The sequence below is a fragment of the Medicago sativa genome, chromosome 3, assembly GCF_051527215.1.
Source record: "Medicago sativa cultivar Bolivia chromosome 3, Bolivia_mono, whole genome shotgun sequence".
Classification (NCBI taxonomy): Eukaryota; Viridiplantae; Streptophyta; class Magnoliopsida; order Fabales; family Fabaceae; genus Medicago; species Medicago sativa.
This window is the reverse complement of record NC_140751.1, coordinates 84,989,870-85,007,898: the sequence shown is the minus strand read 5'-3', so window position 1 is coordinate 85,007,898 and position 18,029 is coordinate 84,989,870. Positions and strand designations below refer to the sequence as shown.

Below are 18,029 nucleotides of genomic sequence, written 5' to 3'. Positions count from 1 at the left end.
GAGTAGATTTGATGTGTTGTTTGGTATAAAAGAGAGAAGAGAGAGAAGTGTTGATTATTTATAAAAGTACTAAGATACCCCTACAATAAAAAAATCTAATAAATTATTTCATCTTTGTCAAAAATTAAATTATTTAACCTTTTATTCAAATTTATTTTAATTAATTAAATTATTTATTTTAACTTTATATCAATTAATTAATTATTTTTTTTGCCACAATCTCCTCCCTCTTAAGGAAAATCTTTTTAAGAAAAGACTTCGCATTAGTAACACTTGTTCTATCTGTAATGTGGAAAGTGAGACTATTGAACATGCCCTTCTGTTATGTCCTTGGACTCGCCCGGTGTGGTTTGGTATGCAAACTCAAATTGTACCCATCAAAGAGAATGTGAATGTCTCTAGTTTTCACCAGTGGTTTGCTCAATTAGTTAGGTTCTCTTGTGCTAATGCTCATTTTAAAAAATTTGGTGTAGTGTCAGTTTGTCTTACTTTGTGGTCTATTTGGAAAGGTAGAAATGAATTTGTATTTGATAATGTTCATCCTAATCCTGTGTCTACTATCTATAGCACTAAAGGTCTAATTGCGGACGCTCACACTGTCTACTCTCTGAAGACTAGCTCTTCAGATGCTTACTCCTCAAATGCACAACCAAACACTTCACACACTCACAATAAAAAAAAATGTTTTTTGGAGATTACCACTAGTGGGTAATCTCAAAATTAACGCTGAGGCCTGATGCTAGTTTTTTTGCAGGTACTGATTCAGCAAGCTCAGGAGTTGTTGTTAGAAATTACCTTGGTATAGTGGTGGCAGGCTCAGGTCGTGTTTTTGTGGCCCCCTTTGCCCTTGTAGCTGAAGCTTTGACTATTAGAGATGCACTTGTTCTTGATTTATCTTGTATTGTGGTGGAGAGTGACTCATTGAGTGTGGTGCAATGTTGTAAAGGAAAGTTAGAGAGAGGTCAGATCACTGCTATAATTAATGACATTCTCATTCTAAAAGAAAGTTTTACAAGCTGTGAGTTTACCTGGATAGCTCGTGATGGTAACAAAGTGGCTCACATGGTTGCTTCACTGGCAGCTGATGGTTCTCTTCCGCTCCTCTGGACAGTTAAACCTCCAGATTCTCTCCGTTTGCAGCTGCTAAAGGATAATAGTAGAGCTATTAACAGAGTTCCCTTTCCAAGTGTTAACATCAATATTAGTTGAATCTCATCTGTGTTTTTTTGGTGTTGTTTGTGTTAGAGACTACCCTTTATCTCCTTGTGGGTTGACATTTTGGTGTGATCTTATCACTGTTTTTGTGGAGCTGCTATGCTGGGTGTTTTAGTTCTCAGATTTGGTTCCTTTATTGACAAAGTTTTGCAGCTGTGTGTAGTTATTGCTGGTGTAGGGATTGCTAGTATTTGTTTTAATTGGGTTGGTGATGGTAGCTCTTGGAGTTTTAAAGAAGGCATCTTTTTGGTTTCTTTTGCCTTGTGGGCCTCTGTGTAAACCTTTGGAGAATGGTGTTTTGTTTTTTGCTTGCCACGCTTTTATTGATTGCTCCAATGTGCTACTATACCATCTTTTGGAGTCTTGCTCTATATCACATGAAGCTGCTCCTGCTTCTTGGGTTTTTTTTTTTGCCTTGGCCGCCTACATACCTTTTTTAATTTATCTTCTAGGCTATTAGTCTTTGGTCAAAGCTCTTTTGCTTTAGGCTTTGTTGTTTTTTAGCTTTCATTTAGTGGCTTCGCTATAGTTGGGGGATTGGTATATCTTTGATAGGTCCCATTGTCTCTCTTGAGTGTTAGTGTTTATTTGTATTGACAGTGTAATATTTGGGCTAATTCTCCAAAGCTTCATTTGTACTTGATTTGTGGTTTTAACCGATTTATTGGTTATACCGCTTATTAATGGAATCTCATCTCTTTCGACCAAAAAAAAAAGAGTGGGTTGTAGGCGTAGGGTTGTGTATTTGTGTTGGCGGTCAAATCTCTCACTTTCACGAAGTTTGGCACTATATAACTTGGGGGAGGTTTCAAAATCCTCATCAGTCTACCTGTTTGATGTCCATGTTGGACTGTTTGGCTCGAAAGAGACGTTATGCTTGTTGCAGTTGCAAAGAGTTGTTGGTTCTTGAATTCGTTCCGTGTTGACGGTTGGTTCATACACTACACGTTAGACATCCACCTGTGTTGTTTCTATTTTTTCGCATCACCTGATTGGGTTGACATACACTTTATGTGGATTTATTATGTTAGGTTTATGTCCCCAGTCCTTTTTTGTATTTCTTTTTCCTTTTTTTTAATAATATATATGAGCATCTGACAATGACTGAAATCTACAAGACATCCAAATCCGTTTGGAATGTCTTTTATTCCTTTTTTTTTTATGTCATTGTGATCTTGCCTTATAAAAAAAATCTTAGCAATATTATCTTTTTAACGTTTATTTTTTTATTGAATGCAATCAATGTAAGTCTTAACACTTTATGTGTGTCTCATTTTAGAATGGAGAATTCACATTAATTTAACTCAATAAAAAAAATAGATGTTTGAGACAATGTTAAAAACAAAGTGTTGTTGACACTATTCATTTAAAAATTATGCAAAGTCCATTTAAAGAACCCAGATGGGGTGTGAGTGATACATGTCAGTGCTCTCCGTCTCCGCAAGGACCTCATTTTTCTAGAGTAAATATTATGCACTCGAGGACCATTCTATCTCCATCCTGACGTTAAAGGAGGTCAGATGCTCATGTGGATCGGTTGTACCTTTTTTAGTTTTGGAGAACGTTTCGTTATTAAATTTATATATATTACCATTCAAAAATAAAACATTTCAACGGTTAATAAGTTATGAAAAAACATGTATGATATGTTCTGTTACTTCTGAGATTATTGTACTTGTTCAGGATATAGGCTAGGATAGGATATGATATATGAGTAATCTATGAAAGATTTAACCCAGGCCCTAAGTTAGTGATGAATTAACTAGTTACTAGATATATGGTCATCTAGTTAAGTGAGAAGTTGGCATTTAGGAAAAAGATTTAACAAGTTATTATTAGATAATTGATTAACATCTAGGTAATCTTATTAACCTTTAGTACTGGAGATGGATATGATAAGTAAACAGGATATTGATGGCTAGTATAGTGAACGAGTTCTATGCAACGTTAGAGATACATGTATGGTGAATGATCAATACTTGTATTGTTCTTGAACACTAATTGTTGTTATAAATAATATATTGTATTGATGAATACAACTTGTGATTGTTTAAGTATGTGAATAATTAAAGATGAGAAGAAACTAATTAATAAAAGTGAGAAATCACTCACAGGGATCCCAAGTTTGCTCACATTCAATAAGTAGCAACTAGTAATTGATTAAAGCGAGAGAGCACTCTTAAAAATCCTGGGTTTGCTCACACTTGCTAAGGAGTGTCCTGTGATGAACCAATAAAGATAAGCTATTATGTGTGCACATGTACATATAAGAAATGTCAAACACGGCATAGTAAATCGCATGTACTTAGCATGAGTTAAGGTTAATCGCATGCACATACAGTCGACCCTTCACATAAATGAATGCATATTTTTTATCTTTAATATCTTCAATTTTGATATTTTAAAAATTATAAAAATTTGATATTTTAAAAATATTAATCGAGATAAATTCAACATCTTATATGATATATTTTATCTTTGTATATCAGTGTAAAAATATAGTTAAAGATTATTAAGTCTATAGTCCACGTTATGAGATATGTCATCTAATATGAGATATGCACAATGTCTCTTGAAGTTGCAAAGTGAAGCTCTTACTATTGAGTTGATACCTCTTAGACTTATTCCTTTTATTTTGATAAGACAAAAATATCATATCACACACTTTAATTTCGACACCAAATTACTAATCAAACAAAAATTATTTCCTTCAAAAAAAAATTAAACAAAAATCATTAATTAGCAAATTCATTTATATTTTATTTTATGATGAGAAGATTTTTATGTAAGTAATACGACAATTGTATAATTTTACTAATTTAACAACGGGTACGGATTTCTGCGAGTCTGGATATTTAAAATATATTTTATTTTATTCTATGTGTTAAGAATTTTACTAAATTCAGTTAATTTCATCCGCCGGTGCATCTATTAATTTACGAGTACTTAAAATATGATTTATTTTATTCTATTCATATGAATCCATTAAACTATTTGTCTCATATTGATCTGTGCTGAATTTTATCTGTGAATACCATACATGCAGAATTTTGTTCATCATTAATTATATGTCTAACCAAGACAAAGCCGGATAAATACACTTGTTAATGTTTAAATAATAATATTTTATTGTGTAAGCATTCCTTTAGATCACACAATCCATTAGTTTTCATTTAAATCCAATCGTTCCTATTCATTTTGTAAAATAAAAGTGGTCTCTCACGGTGCTTGACCTATACAGGTCTCGCACCGGAGACATCAGCTAGTTTGATCCCATAACTCAACGGTGATACCTTTAGGGTGTGTTTGGATTGAGGGTTTGGGAGGGGAAGGGAGGGTAGGGCTCACTTTTATTTTTTAAATTACCAACAATGTAAAATGTTTTTTCAATTCAAGTGTTTTTGAAGTATTATATGATCATTTACCATGTTGTTAATTCAATTTTCTAAAAATCATTTTATAATATCAGTAATTTAAAAAAGAAAACAAGTCCTCCCCTCCCTTCCCCTCCTAAACCCTTCATCCAAACACACCCTAGAGTCCACTTCTTCCTCATACAAAAAGGGAAAGGAAAATATGAAAATTACCACTAAACCAACCTAAGCAAGACTTTTATACATCCGTGTAAATTGTCTCCGATTTCTTTTTTCTTTTTTTGTACAAATTGTCTCCTATTTCTATCAATATGAAGAAATTTATTTATTATTATCTACTAATTTATCTGGTATTATTTTGTTTTTACTTTTCATTAAAAAAATTATAATACCTTGGAATAGAGAAATGATATTTGTAAAACCATTTTTCTGACATATTTATCTCTTATACTCAAATTATGTTTTTACTTTCTCTCCCTATTGTTTTGGTTTCCGTGTTGGCACATAATTTTCTTTATAATTTGATGGTTGTCTAAAAAATTATCACTCAAATAGTTGATTCATGAATGGAAAACAATTTCGTCATATATTACTTACCTCATGACCGAACTCCGAATTAGGAGGGTGTGGCTTCCCATGAAAACCAGACGGGTAACACACAAAAAAAAAAAATGAAATTATATTCACCGTCCCGACCTATCCTTATCCAATTTAATTAAAGACATGTAGATGGACACTACACTGGTAGTGGAGTCAAAGGACTACCTAATGTAAAGATAAACAGAGAGACAATGCTTTCATTATTAAAGAGTTTACGGTTAAGACCTGAGTATAACGCATTATTACCTATATGACTTCACGAAGTCCGTGACTAATAGAAAATGAAACATCCAAAATGATTTGTATATAGAATTTGTGCAAATCTAGTTCAACCTTGACAAAAATTAATTGAAGGTCGTGATACATGCTCACAAAATATATTCAAACTCCACAGCAGATGGCATCAAAAAAGCCTTTAATTTTAAAGGCGTTTAATTGAAGGTCTCAATACCTTCGCTATTTAATCAGACACACTTCTCCTTGCAGCATAGAGCCTGTAAGCAGTCACACCAACAACAATCACGGCTCCTCCAACTGCAATAAGATGGGTTAATAAAACCATTAAACAAAGAAACAAAAGCCACGGTTATATTTTCTTGTGATTTAAATTACAAGTCTTTAGAACTCAATGGCAAAACTGGTCAAAAGTTGACCGTGAATGTCCAAAAAAATTGAAAGCCCAAAAATGGGTTGTTCTCGTTCATGCAGTAACTCCATCATTTTGGCCTGCTTTCTACAGGAATCTTTAAGATGATTCCCAAGTTCCTATATTGTAGGGACTTGGCAATAATCATTTATTCATTTGCTACCATTTGATTTTGTTGATATTCATTTGTTACCTAATCCTTAAATTCCAACTTCAAGAACCATTTGTAGAACAAGAAATCAAAAGAACTTGAAACAAAGCAATTCCAGTGAATAACAGATTCAGAAAAGTCAACCAACAACAACATAGAAGATATTAAACAGGCTAATTCTTCACACCAATAGGGACCACTTCAGTTGCATAACACTAACACCTCAAGGTTATAAGTGACAAATCATTGCAAAATCAAAATGAATCATGAAACCAAGAGAGAGAACACATGAAAAAAGATAAATCAAATCATCCAAATTTAAACAGGTTAATAGGTTCATTTTATACTAGTAAGCAATTAGCATACAAGATTGAACAGCTTTAACATTAAAAATCAAAAGGAACTTAATGAACAATTAACAAGTCGATCTGAAAACTCATATACCTGAAACACATACAAGTGTTTGGCTTATGACCTTTTTGTACTGCTTACGAATCTTTCTGTTTTCAGTTTCTGGGATGCTTAAATGAGGGAGCTCAGCAGCCCTTACAATTTGGCAGAATACATCTTTCAAATCCCCGGATTTCACACTGATTGCTATAGGATCCTTTACTCCCATGTTCTGACTAACCTACAAAACACATTGGCATGTCAGAAGTTGCTCGACAATTTCCGAGCATCAAGAAATCACATATGCCATGATTATATATGCCAAGGAAGACATCATAATACGATTTTTATTTTTTTTCCTTACAATTTGTTCTAACACTCAGCTATGCTTATCTGCACTCCTTGTAGATGTTACCCATAAATGCAAAAGCTAACAGTATGCTCTTCACTCAGTAGTTTAAAATTTTTTAAGTCCCTTTTTCATAGCACAAAAAAGAAGAATAGGAACGAAAAAAGAAGAAGAATAATACGATAACCCCAACGATCCAATTGTTGAATAAATTGAGACCTACAATAATTTCGACAAATCTAACTTTTCAAATATAATCACAACAAATGCAACTGAAGTCATAACACGAACCTATACTAAAATGCATATGACAGTGTTGTAATAAGAGAGAAAATTGTCTAATTATACAGCTTAACTTAACAATCACAGTTAAAAAATTAAAGATAATTTGTAGAGCCAAATCAAACTTCTGCTTGAAACAGGTATAGCAATATTAATGTAAATGAGATATAGCAATATTTCCAAAGTCTTGGTTAATAGCTTCAAACTGCTATTCAAAGATCGGATAAAATAAAAATCCAGTAAATGCAAAAAAAAATGTCACAAATCCAAAACATCACAATATAAAAAAAGTGAAACTGAAACAAGAAAATAAATTAGCCTTAAATCTGCTCAATCAAATTTCAATCTGAAGACCAAAGCATATATATACACAGACTATTATGAAGCACGGACACTCCTCGGATTAGGCGTGTCCCGGTGTCGGACACGTGCCGTGTCTGACACCGACCCATATAATTACACTGAATTATGTGATTTTCTCAACTGATTAGTGGTGTCGTCGTGTCCAGTGTCCGTATCTGTGCTTCATTATATATAATTAATGCCAATCAGAAGGTTCAGATGAAAACATAATTCCAAGTGCGTCATTTCACCGCATTAAATATCTCTGTATCTAACCATTCAATGTTTAGAAGAATATTTATGTATATGATCATGCAAATTAACAAACAAGTTAACGAAAATACCCTATTTGAATCTTGTATGGACAATTCAACTGACTTTAGATCATCTTTTGTTCCAATTATAAGAGACGGCACCTCAAAACCAGTTTTTTCTCCGTGTGTGGCAACTTGTAGCATGAGTTCTGATGATGCCTTCCATGAAGCCTCATCAGACCTAAATGAATATTTAATCAGCCGAGCTTTATACATCCAACATTCTTCCAAGTAATTACTATGAATTACGCACAATCCAAACCACACGAACATGAAATTACAGTTAACTTCTAAGCCCGTAGATGAGTTGTAAATCTAAACATAACGAATACCACACAAATTCATATGACTTATTAATCTTATTTTTAAGTTGTTTGAAGCTTATGTTTGTACTCACGGTTTCAACTATAAGCAAAAAAACATGTTTGGTCCTCTAAACTATAAGCAAACTTAATAACTTTCACCCTTGTTGAATGATGTTGTTCCTAAAACATCCCGTAATTAATAGTTTTATTTTCCAACAAGCCTTTTACTTTTGTGGAACACATTCCTGTGAATATAAAATTTCCAAACTTCTTAGGTTTACTGCTATTGAAAGCAGTTTGTATTTTTTCAGTCAGATAGCACCGCCTCATTAGCTTAGCTCTTTTCTGAGGTATGACATGCCAGCTTAAACAATTATAATTTATAAATGTCTAGTTTCCTGTGCCAGTTTAAGTTTGTTACAGGGCGTAGGCTAATCCCAGCAGGGTAGGTTAAGCTCTCTATAAATTTTGTACTTTTAGCCATTTTTATACAGTTAACAGACTATTTAAAGGAATAGAAAAATCCAAGTTCAGCTTTCTCTCTATTTTCTTTTAGTTTAACACCAATGAAGGACAAAGTAGTTCAATAGTGAAACTTCGTCTTATACTGATTCATATATTATAGATGAATTGCAAAATAAACTGAAATCCATAATTTCAATAGTATATGATGGTATAGTGAACATTAATATCAAAGGTCACCTGTCATGGACAAAAACTGCAACATCACATGAGGCCAACGACTCCTTGTTGGCCAAGAGCTTTGTTACTCCAACCTCAGAAATCTCTTTCAGCACAAGATATTTCGGGGTTTTCTGTAAACAAAACGATAAAAATATGAATCTGAAGATATAAATGCCAAGATCTCCAAAATGAATACATCAAATGAAGGTTTTGGTGTTGGAAAAGGTAAAAGAAAACAATTGTCTTTCTCTCTGTCACAGGAAAAAGATATTGTCAAATGTCAATCAAGTATCACTTACACCAGGAATGTGGACAACGTTTACAGCATAACGATCCTCGTCAGTTGGATTGTAATTTTCAGAAAATTGCCTGCATTAAGAATTCAATAAGATATGATGTTCAAAATTTAAAGTTATGCTACCAGGAACCTTCAAGGTAACACAACAACAAAAAAATACCTTTGAAGGAAAGAATTCAATAATGCGGATTTCCCCGCCTTCCTGGATCCAAAAATAAAGCATTGCAATACATTTCTGTATGAATGTTGTCTTTTGCGATCTATGCTTCGCTTCCTAGTCACACGGGTAGCAGATAATGGAATACCATGAAATCCAATGTATATCATATTCTTCACACTAGCTGAAGGGTTTAGAAGTGTCATGAGTGCCCACTGTCAAGAAAACAATATATATATATATTAAAAAAAAAATCAATGGTGATGCAAATTAAATGTTGGAATTAAATCCTCGGCTGCCACTTTGTCTACTGCACAATGTGCTGCGAAAATATCAGCCATTGGATGATAATTAGTTCAGAAATATATTATTTTAAATAAAAAATCCAACCCAACAACAGCAACAACAACCAAGCCTTATCCCACTAGATGGGGTCGGCAAATAAAAAATCCAACCCCATCGCAATTATTTTATTGTGCGTGAATGCAACGTGATCATGATTTTTATATAGGCTTAAATGCACTTTTGACCTCATATCTTTGCAAATTTTGCAATTTTGACCCCTATAAAAAATAATAACAATTTTGCCCCCTATGCTTAACCCCTTTCAAAAAGAAAAAGCTAACTCATCATTTAGTAAAATAAAATGAAAATAAAAAGTAAATATCTCTCCCTTGAAACAAAACGCAGAAAATCTATATTCTCTCCACTCTCTCTCTGCTCATTTCCCCTTTGTAATGCTTACTTCATCACTTCACTCTCCTGCAACTTTTCCTCGCCGCGCCGATAAACATTAACACTCAAACAATGCAAGAAACTCTCCCTCATCAACATACTAACACCCACAACAAACCACCTTCCAACACCCTCCTCTTCCGCTCACGCCGCATCACTCCCGCCACCACGCCTAAGTCACCGACATCTACACCGGAGCCTTCTCAAATAAATCGGTTACTGTTGTGATAAAGTTGAAATTGGTTACTGTTGTTGTACCCAAAGAAATTGATATTGTTTTTGCTTTTTGTGGATCTGAATCGAAGAAGGAGAAGATTTGGTTGTTAAATTGTTTAATGGGTTGATGTTGTTGCAAGTTGTTATTGTTGTTGATGATGGTGTTCTTAGAAGCAGAAGAATTGGATGTTGATAGTTGAATTTTTTGGGTTTAATTTTCCAGTTGATTTATGAATTTCTATGAGTATGTGTTGTTGATTATTTGTTAGTGATGAAGATGATTTGATTTTGATGAAGAAAATTTTATTTTTTATTTTTGCCTTTTTTCTGAGTTTGTTGAAGATTGATGAAAGTTGTTGATGATGATGGGCAGGGGCAAAATGCGAATCCTTTTGTAACTGAGGGGTAGGTTTATATTGAATTTTTTTTTTTTTTTGACAAGAGATTTATATTGAATAACATTAATGTAGTTGGCAACCTGGATAATATTTTTAGCTACCTCAAACAAATTCATTTGTAAAAATTTACCATAAATTAAAATGTTAGAAAATAATTACTTGATTAATAAACTTATTTGTCTTATTTTAACATTTCGATCTCTACAACAATTATAGTGGAAACATTTTTAGCAACAAAAATTATCAATAGTCAAACAAAATGAACGATAGTTTAATACAAATAGCTTATTTGTTGATGTTGCAAAATAAATTGTTAGTCTATTTAGCAAATATTCAATTATGAATGTATTTGTCTCCTTGAAGCCTAATTTTATAGAGATTAAACATATTTAACCCTTAAATTTAATATATAAAATTTTAAAAAAGATAATTTTTCTTTGGCTAAAAAATTCTTTGTATTTGGCCCCCTCGTAAAAATTACTCTAGCTTCGCCACTGATGATGAGGTTGTTAGAAGGAGAAGTTTTGGGTGTTGATGGTTATTTCTGGGTTTTTTTACTAAGTTGTATGATGATGTTGAAGATTGTGAAGAAGAGGAAGGAAGAAGATTGTTTTTGGGTTTTTTTCCATAGAAGCTCACATGTTCTTCATTTTTCATTTTTTTTAAGGGTCATGCTAACCAGTGCCCTCCCCTCAGGGAGGACACTGGTTAGGGAAGCCAAAAGAGGAAATTTTAAATCAAAAAAGATACTTCTTAAACTTGTAATGCATCATTCGATGCAAAATATTAATATATTTGATACATTAACCAGTGCCTGGTTAGCATTTCCCATTAAAGAAATGCACGCGTAGTTTTTTACTTAATTTTAAATCAAAAATAGCACACGTGACATCCTACTCACCTAAGTGAGGTGTCACGTGGGCGTTGACTTGGTCAAAATCATAAAAAGGACCATTTTTGCAAAGCATAATTATGTATATAGTGAATAAAAATTTCGTGAAAAACAGCGAATGTGCATTTGCAGGGCCGTTCCTATGAAATGGGAGGAGGCTCGACTCTCTTTTTAAAATAGGTCCCAGTAAAATAAAAATGCAATTTCTTTTGGTGTAACTAAGCTTCGTTAAAAATTCAAAATTAGAAGAACTTCTAAACATGAAACGAAATAAAAAATAATAATTAAGTGAAAGAGAGGTGAAATTTACCTAACGGTGTCGTTTGGATTTGTCACTCCTCCGTTGTGGGAAAGGGGAAAACGAATGGTTTATGCGAAAAAGAAACGATTGTTGTGATTCTTTTAATGAAATAGCTTTCCAAATTGACTGATTAAGTGATTATAACAATTGGGGGTGGTTTGACAGCATCAGATATATGTCAAGAAAGGAGAATTAGAGTCTAGAAAAAACTCAAACGTGTATCAAAAAAAGAAAAAGAAGTAATATATATATATTTTTTTTATTTAGGTAGGGTGTGGGTGTTAGACTAAATTTTTTCTTTTGAGACCCATAGCTTTTGGAGGCCCGACTTGGTTGAACTGCTTGCGCACCCCAAGGCCGGGCCTGTGCATTTGGTGCTTAACTTTCCCATTTTCCTCCCATGTTTTCCATTAAAGAAAGAAGTTGAAAGTTTGACTACTAATTAAAAGACAGCACATATGTTACTTCGGGACATTCGCTATGCTTATCCTTCACTGGATATAGCACTCCTCTTTTGCAAAAGGGGCTAAACATATGGGCAAAAATTGGTATTATTTTTTATAGGGCCAAAATCGCAAGTTTTGCAAAGAAAGGGGGCCAAAAATGCATTTAAACATTTTTTATATTAGTCATTGGAATATTGCTATATAGCTTGAGACTTTAATAATATTGAACAAATAAGAAAAAGCTTCAGATTTTAATGTGTTTGGGTCTGTTGGAAATTCTGGTGCAATTCACTACCAGAATACCACATGGTTTCATGTCCCTTAGAAGCAACTGGTAGCTTCAAAAAGTTGATACATATGAATATGAGAACTTTCAATTGCAGTATCGTTTTCCAAAGACCAAAACACAAAGTGTTGTGATTCAGTTTCCAGATTGAACCTATTCACTTACAAAGTTGAAAGCTGAAAACTATTATATCGTTTTCCAAAGACCAAAACACAAAGTGTTGTGATTCAGTTTCCAGATTGAACCTATTCACTTACAAAGTTGAAAGCTGAAAACTATTATTACAGTTCATTGGAGAAAATGTTATGTGGTGATCATGTGTGAAAGGATCTTCATCTGACTTTTATTTTATTCTTTTGCAAATTAATTTGAAGCACAATTGTTATGAGTGGGGAAATCATTAGAAAGGAAAAGAATGAGGTAGCAGATTTTGTTAGAAAAAAAAAAAAAAAAAAAAAAAAAAAAGAGCAGCTGGCACACAGTGAAAGACACGTGGAAGCTGATCCAATTCCAAATGATGAGGAGTTAGGTAGAGGCAAGAGAAAGGCAATTCCTAACAGAAAATACATGTTACTGGAGTGAAAATAAAGGGGGGAAGACTGAAGAGAAAGCTGAAATTTTTTTATTTTTAAGTTTTAATTCTGATAATCTGATCTAATATACGAGTCATTGGATTGACCCAGAGACTGCAGTAGATATTAGCAGCAGAGGATCCGAAACCATAAATCCTATATGCACATGCATCAAGTAAAACTGTGACAACCTTGATTGTCAGAACAGTTTTTAAATTGAGTAATAAAACTATCCATAGAAGCGCCCACAACTCGTCTACAAACATTGTTCAACAAAATTTAGAAGAGACTATAGACAAATATAAAAGACTTGTGCACCTCTGACAAAAATGAATCAAGTGAAAGTCCTCGAACAGCATCCTGTTCTACAGCATCCTCGTATAGATTTCCAACCCAGGGACTGCAATTAAAAATTATAAAAATATCAAATATCACAGCCAAGAGCCTTCGTTGGCATTTAGACTCCGGAGAGGTAAACATTTAAAAATGCCATAGCTAGATTATATAAAAACAATGAAGAACTCAGAAGTATATACTACATCATTAAAGCAAATGTAATGTGTGTACATTTGAAAAATTGCCAACATAAGAAAGATGCTACATCACACTGTCCAGTTGTGATCGTAAGAAACCAGTTCAAATGAATAATAATGTGAACTTAGGTACACAATCTGCAGAAAGTAATCTACCTTTCCGGGGCAGTAGAAAACAAGTCATCAAGTCCATGGGGACTTAGCATCTTATCCTGGCGGAAGGAAAATATATGGTTAATTTATAAATTGCACATTGCAAGTATGAAAAGGTAAAATTATTCAAGGTCATGCAAAAATGACATACCGAACCAGCAAATTTATCAAAAGTTGATGTCAAGAAATCAATAGCTTCTTTAGTTAATTCAACACTCTGCAGACATTAAATCCAATATGAATAGAAAAGAAATTAGTTTAAAACTGTCTACAAATTGAACACATACATGTATAACATAAAAAGAGCATAATTAAGAGACCACGATTCATCTCAAAAGAAAACCTGATCAGGACTTTGTCGTGGAGGATTGAAATTTTCAGCAAACTCGATGTTATTGTTGTAGCAATGTCTCCAGAGCACATTCCACACTGCATCTTTACGCCCTTCTTTTATGAAACGTGCATGAATAAATAGAAATCCGGACAAAGTAATTCCTTTCGAATTCCAAAATTCGGGTGATATCTTTTTCAGGCCTTCCAATACAGTGATATATTCCGAGTGTGGCATAGGCGAATCGAAACATACAAGCTGTAAATAGTTTTGTTAGATTTTTCATAAATATTATAAGCAAGTTAACCTAGCATAAAATGATATTAACAAGCTTATAATCAAGCTACAAAGTGCTGTACTATAAACAAGCCACAATTTTGACAGTTAATACGGCAGAGAGAAAAACTAAAACCTGGTAATGATTACTAAATTCATCATGGTTTAGCGCTTTGCCGTCGTCTTGGTCGCAGTGGATAAAAATCCTCTTCAGAGCCCGTTGACATCGAGGTTTTAAAGTTTGTGTCTCCTTATCAAACAAAGGAGTTGTTGGATAAAGAAAAGCCCTTTGAGCATAGAAGAATACTTCGCGGACCTTCAACAAGGAATATTAATTACAATTGCAAGAAAGAAAATCCACCTTTGAAATAAGATTTTGAAAGAAATAGTATGAATAAAAGATACTTTGTTATCCCTAATTGCTGAACACGACAAGCAAGTTTCAATTTCGTGGAACTGGTCCATAATTGCTGACGTCGCCTCATCAATGCTCCCATGCGTATTTTCATCTCGCCGGTCAAGCTTACAACCGACCACAATAACTGGGAGTCTCACTCCTGCCTGTTCATGGAATTCAGATATGTATGTCAAGCTTTCTGTTGGGACTTAGAATACAGGGGAGTTTGTTAGATTGGAGTTAAGAAATTAATTAGGGGTAAGTTAGCTGTTAGACTTTATGTTTCACTTGCTATTAACCCTATGGTTTATAAATAGGACTAACCTCCCTTTAGGAGGATTAGTTAATCATTTTATGAAAGTTGTAAACTAGAGAACACTCTAGTGAGGGGAGAGTGCTTCGATGGGGTAGCCTTGAGTGCAAGATACCTTTTGTGTCTTCTCTTTCAATCCTATTCAGTTGATAGTAAAAGAAATATATTCAAGGAATTCTTCTTTTCTCAATTTGGTTGATTAATCTTTAATCTTGTTAGAATCATTCTTTTGTTAATTCATTTCTGTCCAGTTTCGGGAATTCTGTACAATTACCAAAAGAAAGGTTCCTAACACATTCATTCTCTAAAAACAAAAATACAAATATATTTTTCAAATTTAATTAAGATGTACAATTAACAGATGTTTAGAAGCTTGTGCGTATTAATAGAAAGGTTCCTTACATTCTTGCAGAATAGTACTAGTTTTATCTCTCTTTAATACTATCACTTCGCTTAAAAATTCAAAAGAAAATGAGAGGTCATAACCTGTCGATTGCGAAGTTCAGGGAGCCAAAAACTACTTATTCTTTCAAGTGTTTCAGGCTGATCAAATGCATATGTGAGGACAATTACGTCAGCGCGCCATAGGTCTTTAGAAATTTTGTCAATGCTGCAACATGAATAAATTAATCACCAGCACGAATTGTAACAGTGCCCAAACAACTATTGAGTAAATGCACAAGGATGGAAAAAAGCCTTATGCTCTAAAGAGGAATAGGCGCAAAGAAGAGCCACAAATCAAGGTACAATGTACCATTAGTCTACTGGTTTTTTACTTGAGACTCATAAAACACAATGTTGGTAACAATAGGGCCTGTTTGGATAAACAGCTTATTTGCAGCTTATAGAACAAGCACTTATCATGATAAGTGGTTATTTAAAAGCTTACATAAGCTATTTTTATAGCAAAAGATAAAATAAAGTAAAATTGTTCGTGAGTTGTTTCTATAAGCTGTCTTAGAAAACTTGTGAAAATAAGCTGAAAAAAGTTTTTGAAAATAAGCTCAAATAAGTGAATCAAAAGATGAGAACATATAAAATACATAAATATCTTATGAAAATTGCACAAACAAACATAGTAAAATATGAGTAAGCAATAAAGCGAAATGGTGAAAAACGAAGTAAGTATTCTAGCTAACAATTTAAAAAATTACTTTGAAGAGGCCTCAATGATTAAATTCGGCACAAAATCAGGATACGTATCCCTGTGTAGCATGGTGACACGCCGCCGTACGCGAGCGTCAATCCGTGAGTATTTGCCGGTGAAGGCAGCACTGATGAGAGACGACTTGCCAGTACCTTCATCGCCGGCAACAACGATACAGGTTTGTCTCTTGAATCTCTCCATGCAGCAGAAAGAAGAAACGAAAATGAGTGAGTGATATGGGAGATTGTGACCTACTTGTCTTGCAGCCTACTTCACTGCACAGTTGAGCCTCTTTCTTTTGTTGCTAAACGGTGCCTTGTTGAGTCGTTTCGATTTTATGTTTGTGTTGACACCTCTTTGACCCATGCATGTCTAAAACTTAATACCCAAACACATTCGGACCTTTTCTTTGAATTTTGACGCATCATTCCTTATAATATTTCTTCTATCTTTTCAATTTGAATCTATTAAAATAATAATCCTTTCCCATTTTCTTTTTTTGGATAAATCCTTGGGAGGTTCTATGGTGCAGTCAGAAAACTGACTTTTTTGGAAAAGTTAATTTTGATCTTAATGTTTGATTCATTTTTAAATTGTTGATTACTGATTAATGATCAATAGTAATTCATCTAGTAATACTTACAACATCTTGGACTTACAGGTACTATTTTATCGTTGACATCTTTAACATGCAAACAGAGTTGATGATATTATGTGATAGTCTTAAGTGTTACACTTTATGGGGTGTTACACTTAAAACAAGGTTGGATAAAATTAGATTAAGTGTAGTCTTGTTAATCTGATGAATTGATGATACTATAGGGACTGAACTTTTGATGCCACTGTACAAACAGTGGGGTGTTACTCACTATATTTTTGATGATATAGTGTTAACTTCACCAGAAAAGTCATTCTCATGACTTCACCATAGAATTTTCCTAAATGGTTTCCCATATTCTCTCATTTATGTTCTCTTTTTTTTTTTCCACTGAGATATTTAAAACACCTTATATTAATTGTCAAAAGTGGTCAAATGCGGCATGTAATTAAGAACTCATTGTAAATATTAATTCATTGCCATTAATTCATTTCACTCTGTAATTTCATTAATATGGTTCAAAAAAAAATATATAAACATCATATACTCTATTTTTATCTTCTAGCTTAAATAAAGTCATGGGTTTGGATTCAATTTTTGACATGCAACAATGTTAAAATTCTAAAAAAGATTTTCTGTGTGTAGGATATCCAAATTACAACAAAAACACTTTTTTTTTATTTCTCTTCTATTAAAAATGATTTTCATCAAAAGTAAGCCGAAATACATATTTCATTTTCAAAGAGAATTAATATATACTTTCTCCGTCCTATACTACTACCTCGTTCACTAAATATAAGACCCTTTTTAACAAAATTACGGAAATTAATAAAGTTGATTATAGTACTCCATCCGTTTCAAAATGAGTGTCGTTTTAGCCAAAAAAATTGTTTCAAAATTTTATATATCCGGTTGAACCTCTAAACCTTAAACCCATACCTATACCGGTTTATTGTCCGGTCCGGTTTTGATTACCTTGTTTATAACCTTAAAAGTTAGAACACATATGTAGAACTAACACTAAGAGCATGCTTGACTTCAAATATACCTAAAATTTTGTTTTATTTGTCTAGCATTTGTAACTTTGAAGCACCGATAACTCTAATCAAAGGTGTTTTTAGTGTCCAACTCAATGCATGTTGTATTCGGTGTCTATGTCTATGTAAGTGATTCATAGATTTCCGAGATTATTTATAATAACACAAAAACTTTAATATTGAATAAATATCATTCCCATTGTGTATTTTGGTTTTCTTTGTTAAAGAAAATAATAATAAGATGGGATAAGATCACAACAAAGAATTACTAATAGACCGTTAAAATGATGC

The 18,029-nt window shown here is 33.2% G+C and overlaps 1 protein-coding gene across 2 annotated transcripts; it reads right to left on the bottom strand.

Annotated features, from left to right (window-relative positions):
• Positions 1-3,194: 3,194 nt before the first annotated feature.
• Positions 3,195-16,469, bottom strand: LOC146941210 (mitochondrial Rho GTPase 1-like). Of its 2 annotated transcripts, XM_085754980.1 has the most exons (15): positions 16,111-16,454; positions 15,443-15,566; positions 14,652-14,807; positions 14,383-14,562; positions 13,983-14,228; positions 13,791-13,856; positions 13,643-13,698; positions 13,272-13,353; positions 9,111-9,322; positions 8,952-9,021; positions 8,671-8,783; positions 7,694-7,844; positions 6,431-6,617; positions 5,641-5,723; positions 3,195-3,434 (listed from the first exon to the last, which is right to left on the bottom strand). In XM_085754980.1, exons 1-14 carry the CDS (start codon positions 16,302-16,304, stop codon positions 5,650-5,652), a joined length of 1,911 nt encoding a protein of 636 aa, XP_085611106.1. In that variant the 5' UTR covers positions 16,305-16,454; the 3' UTR covers positions 3,195-3,434; positions 5,641-5,649. The 2 variants fall into 2 exon arrangements, with proteins under 2 accessions (XP_085611106.1, XP_085611105.1); XM_085754979.1 differs by lacking the exon at positions 3,195-3,434 and having other exon boundaries at positions 5,472-5,723; positions 16,111-16,469.
• Between the last annotated feature and the right edge of the window lie 1,560 nt (positions 16,470-18,029).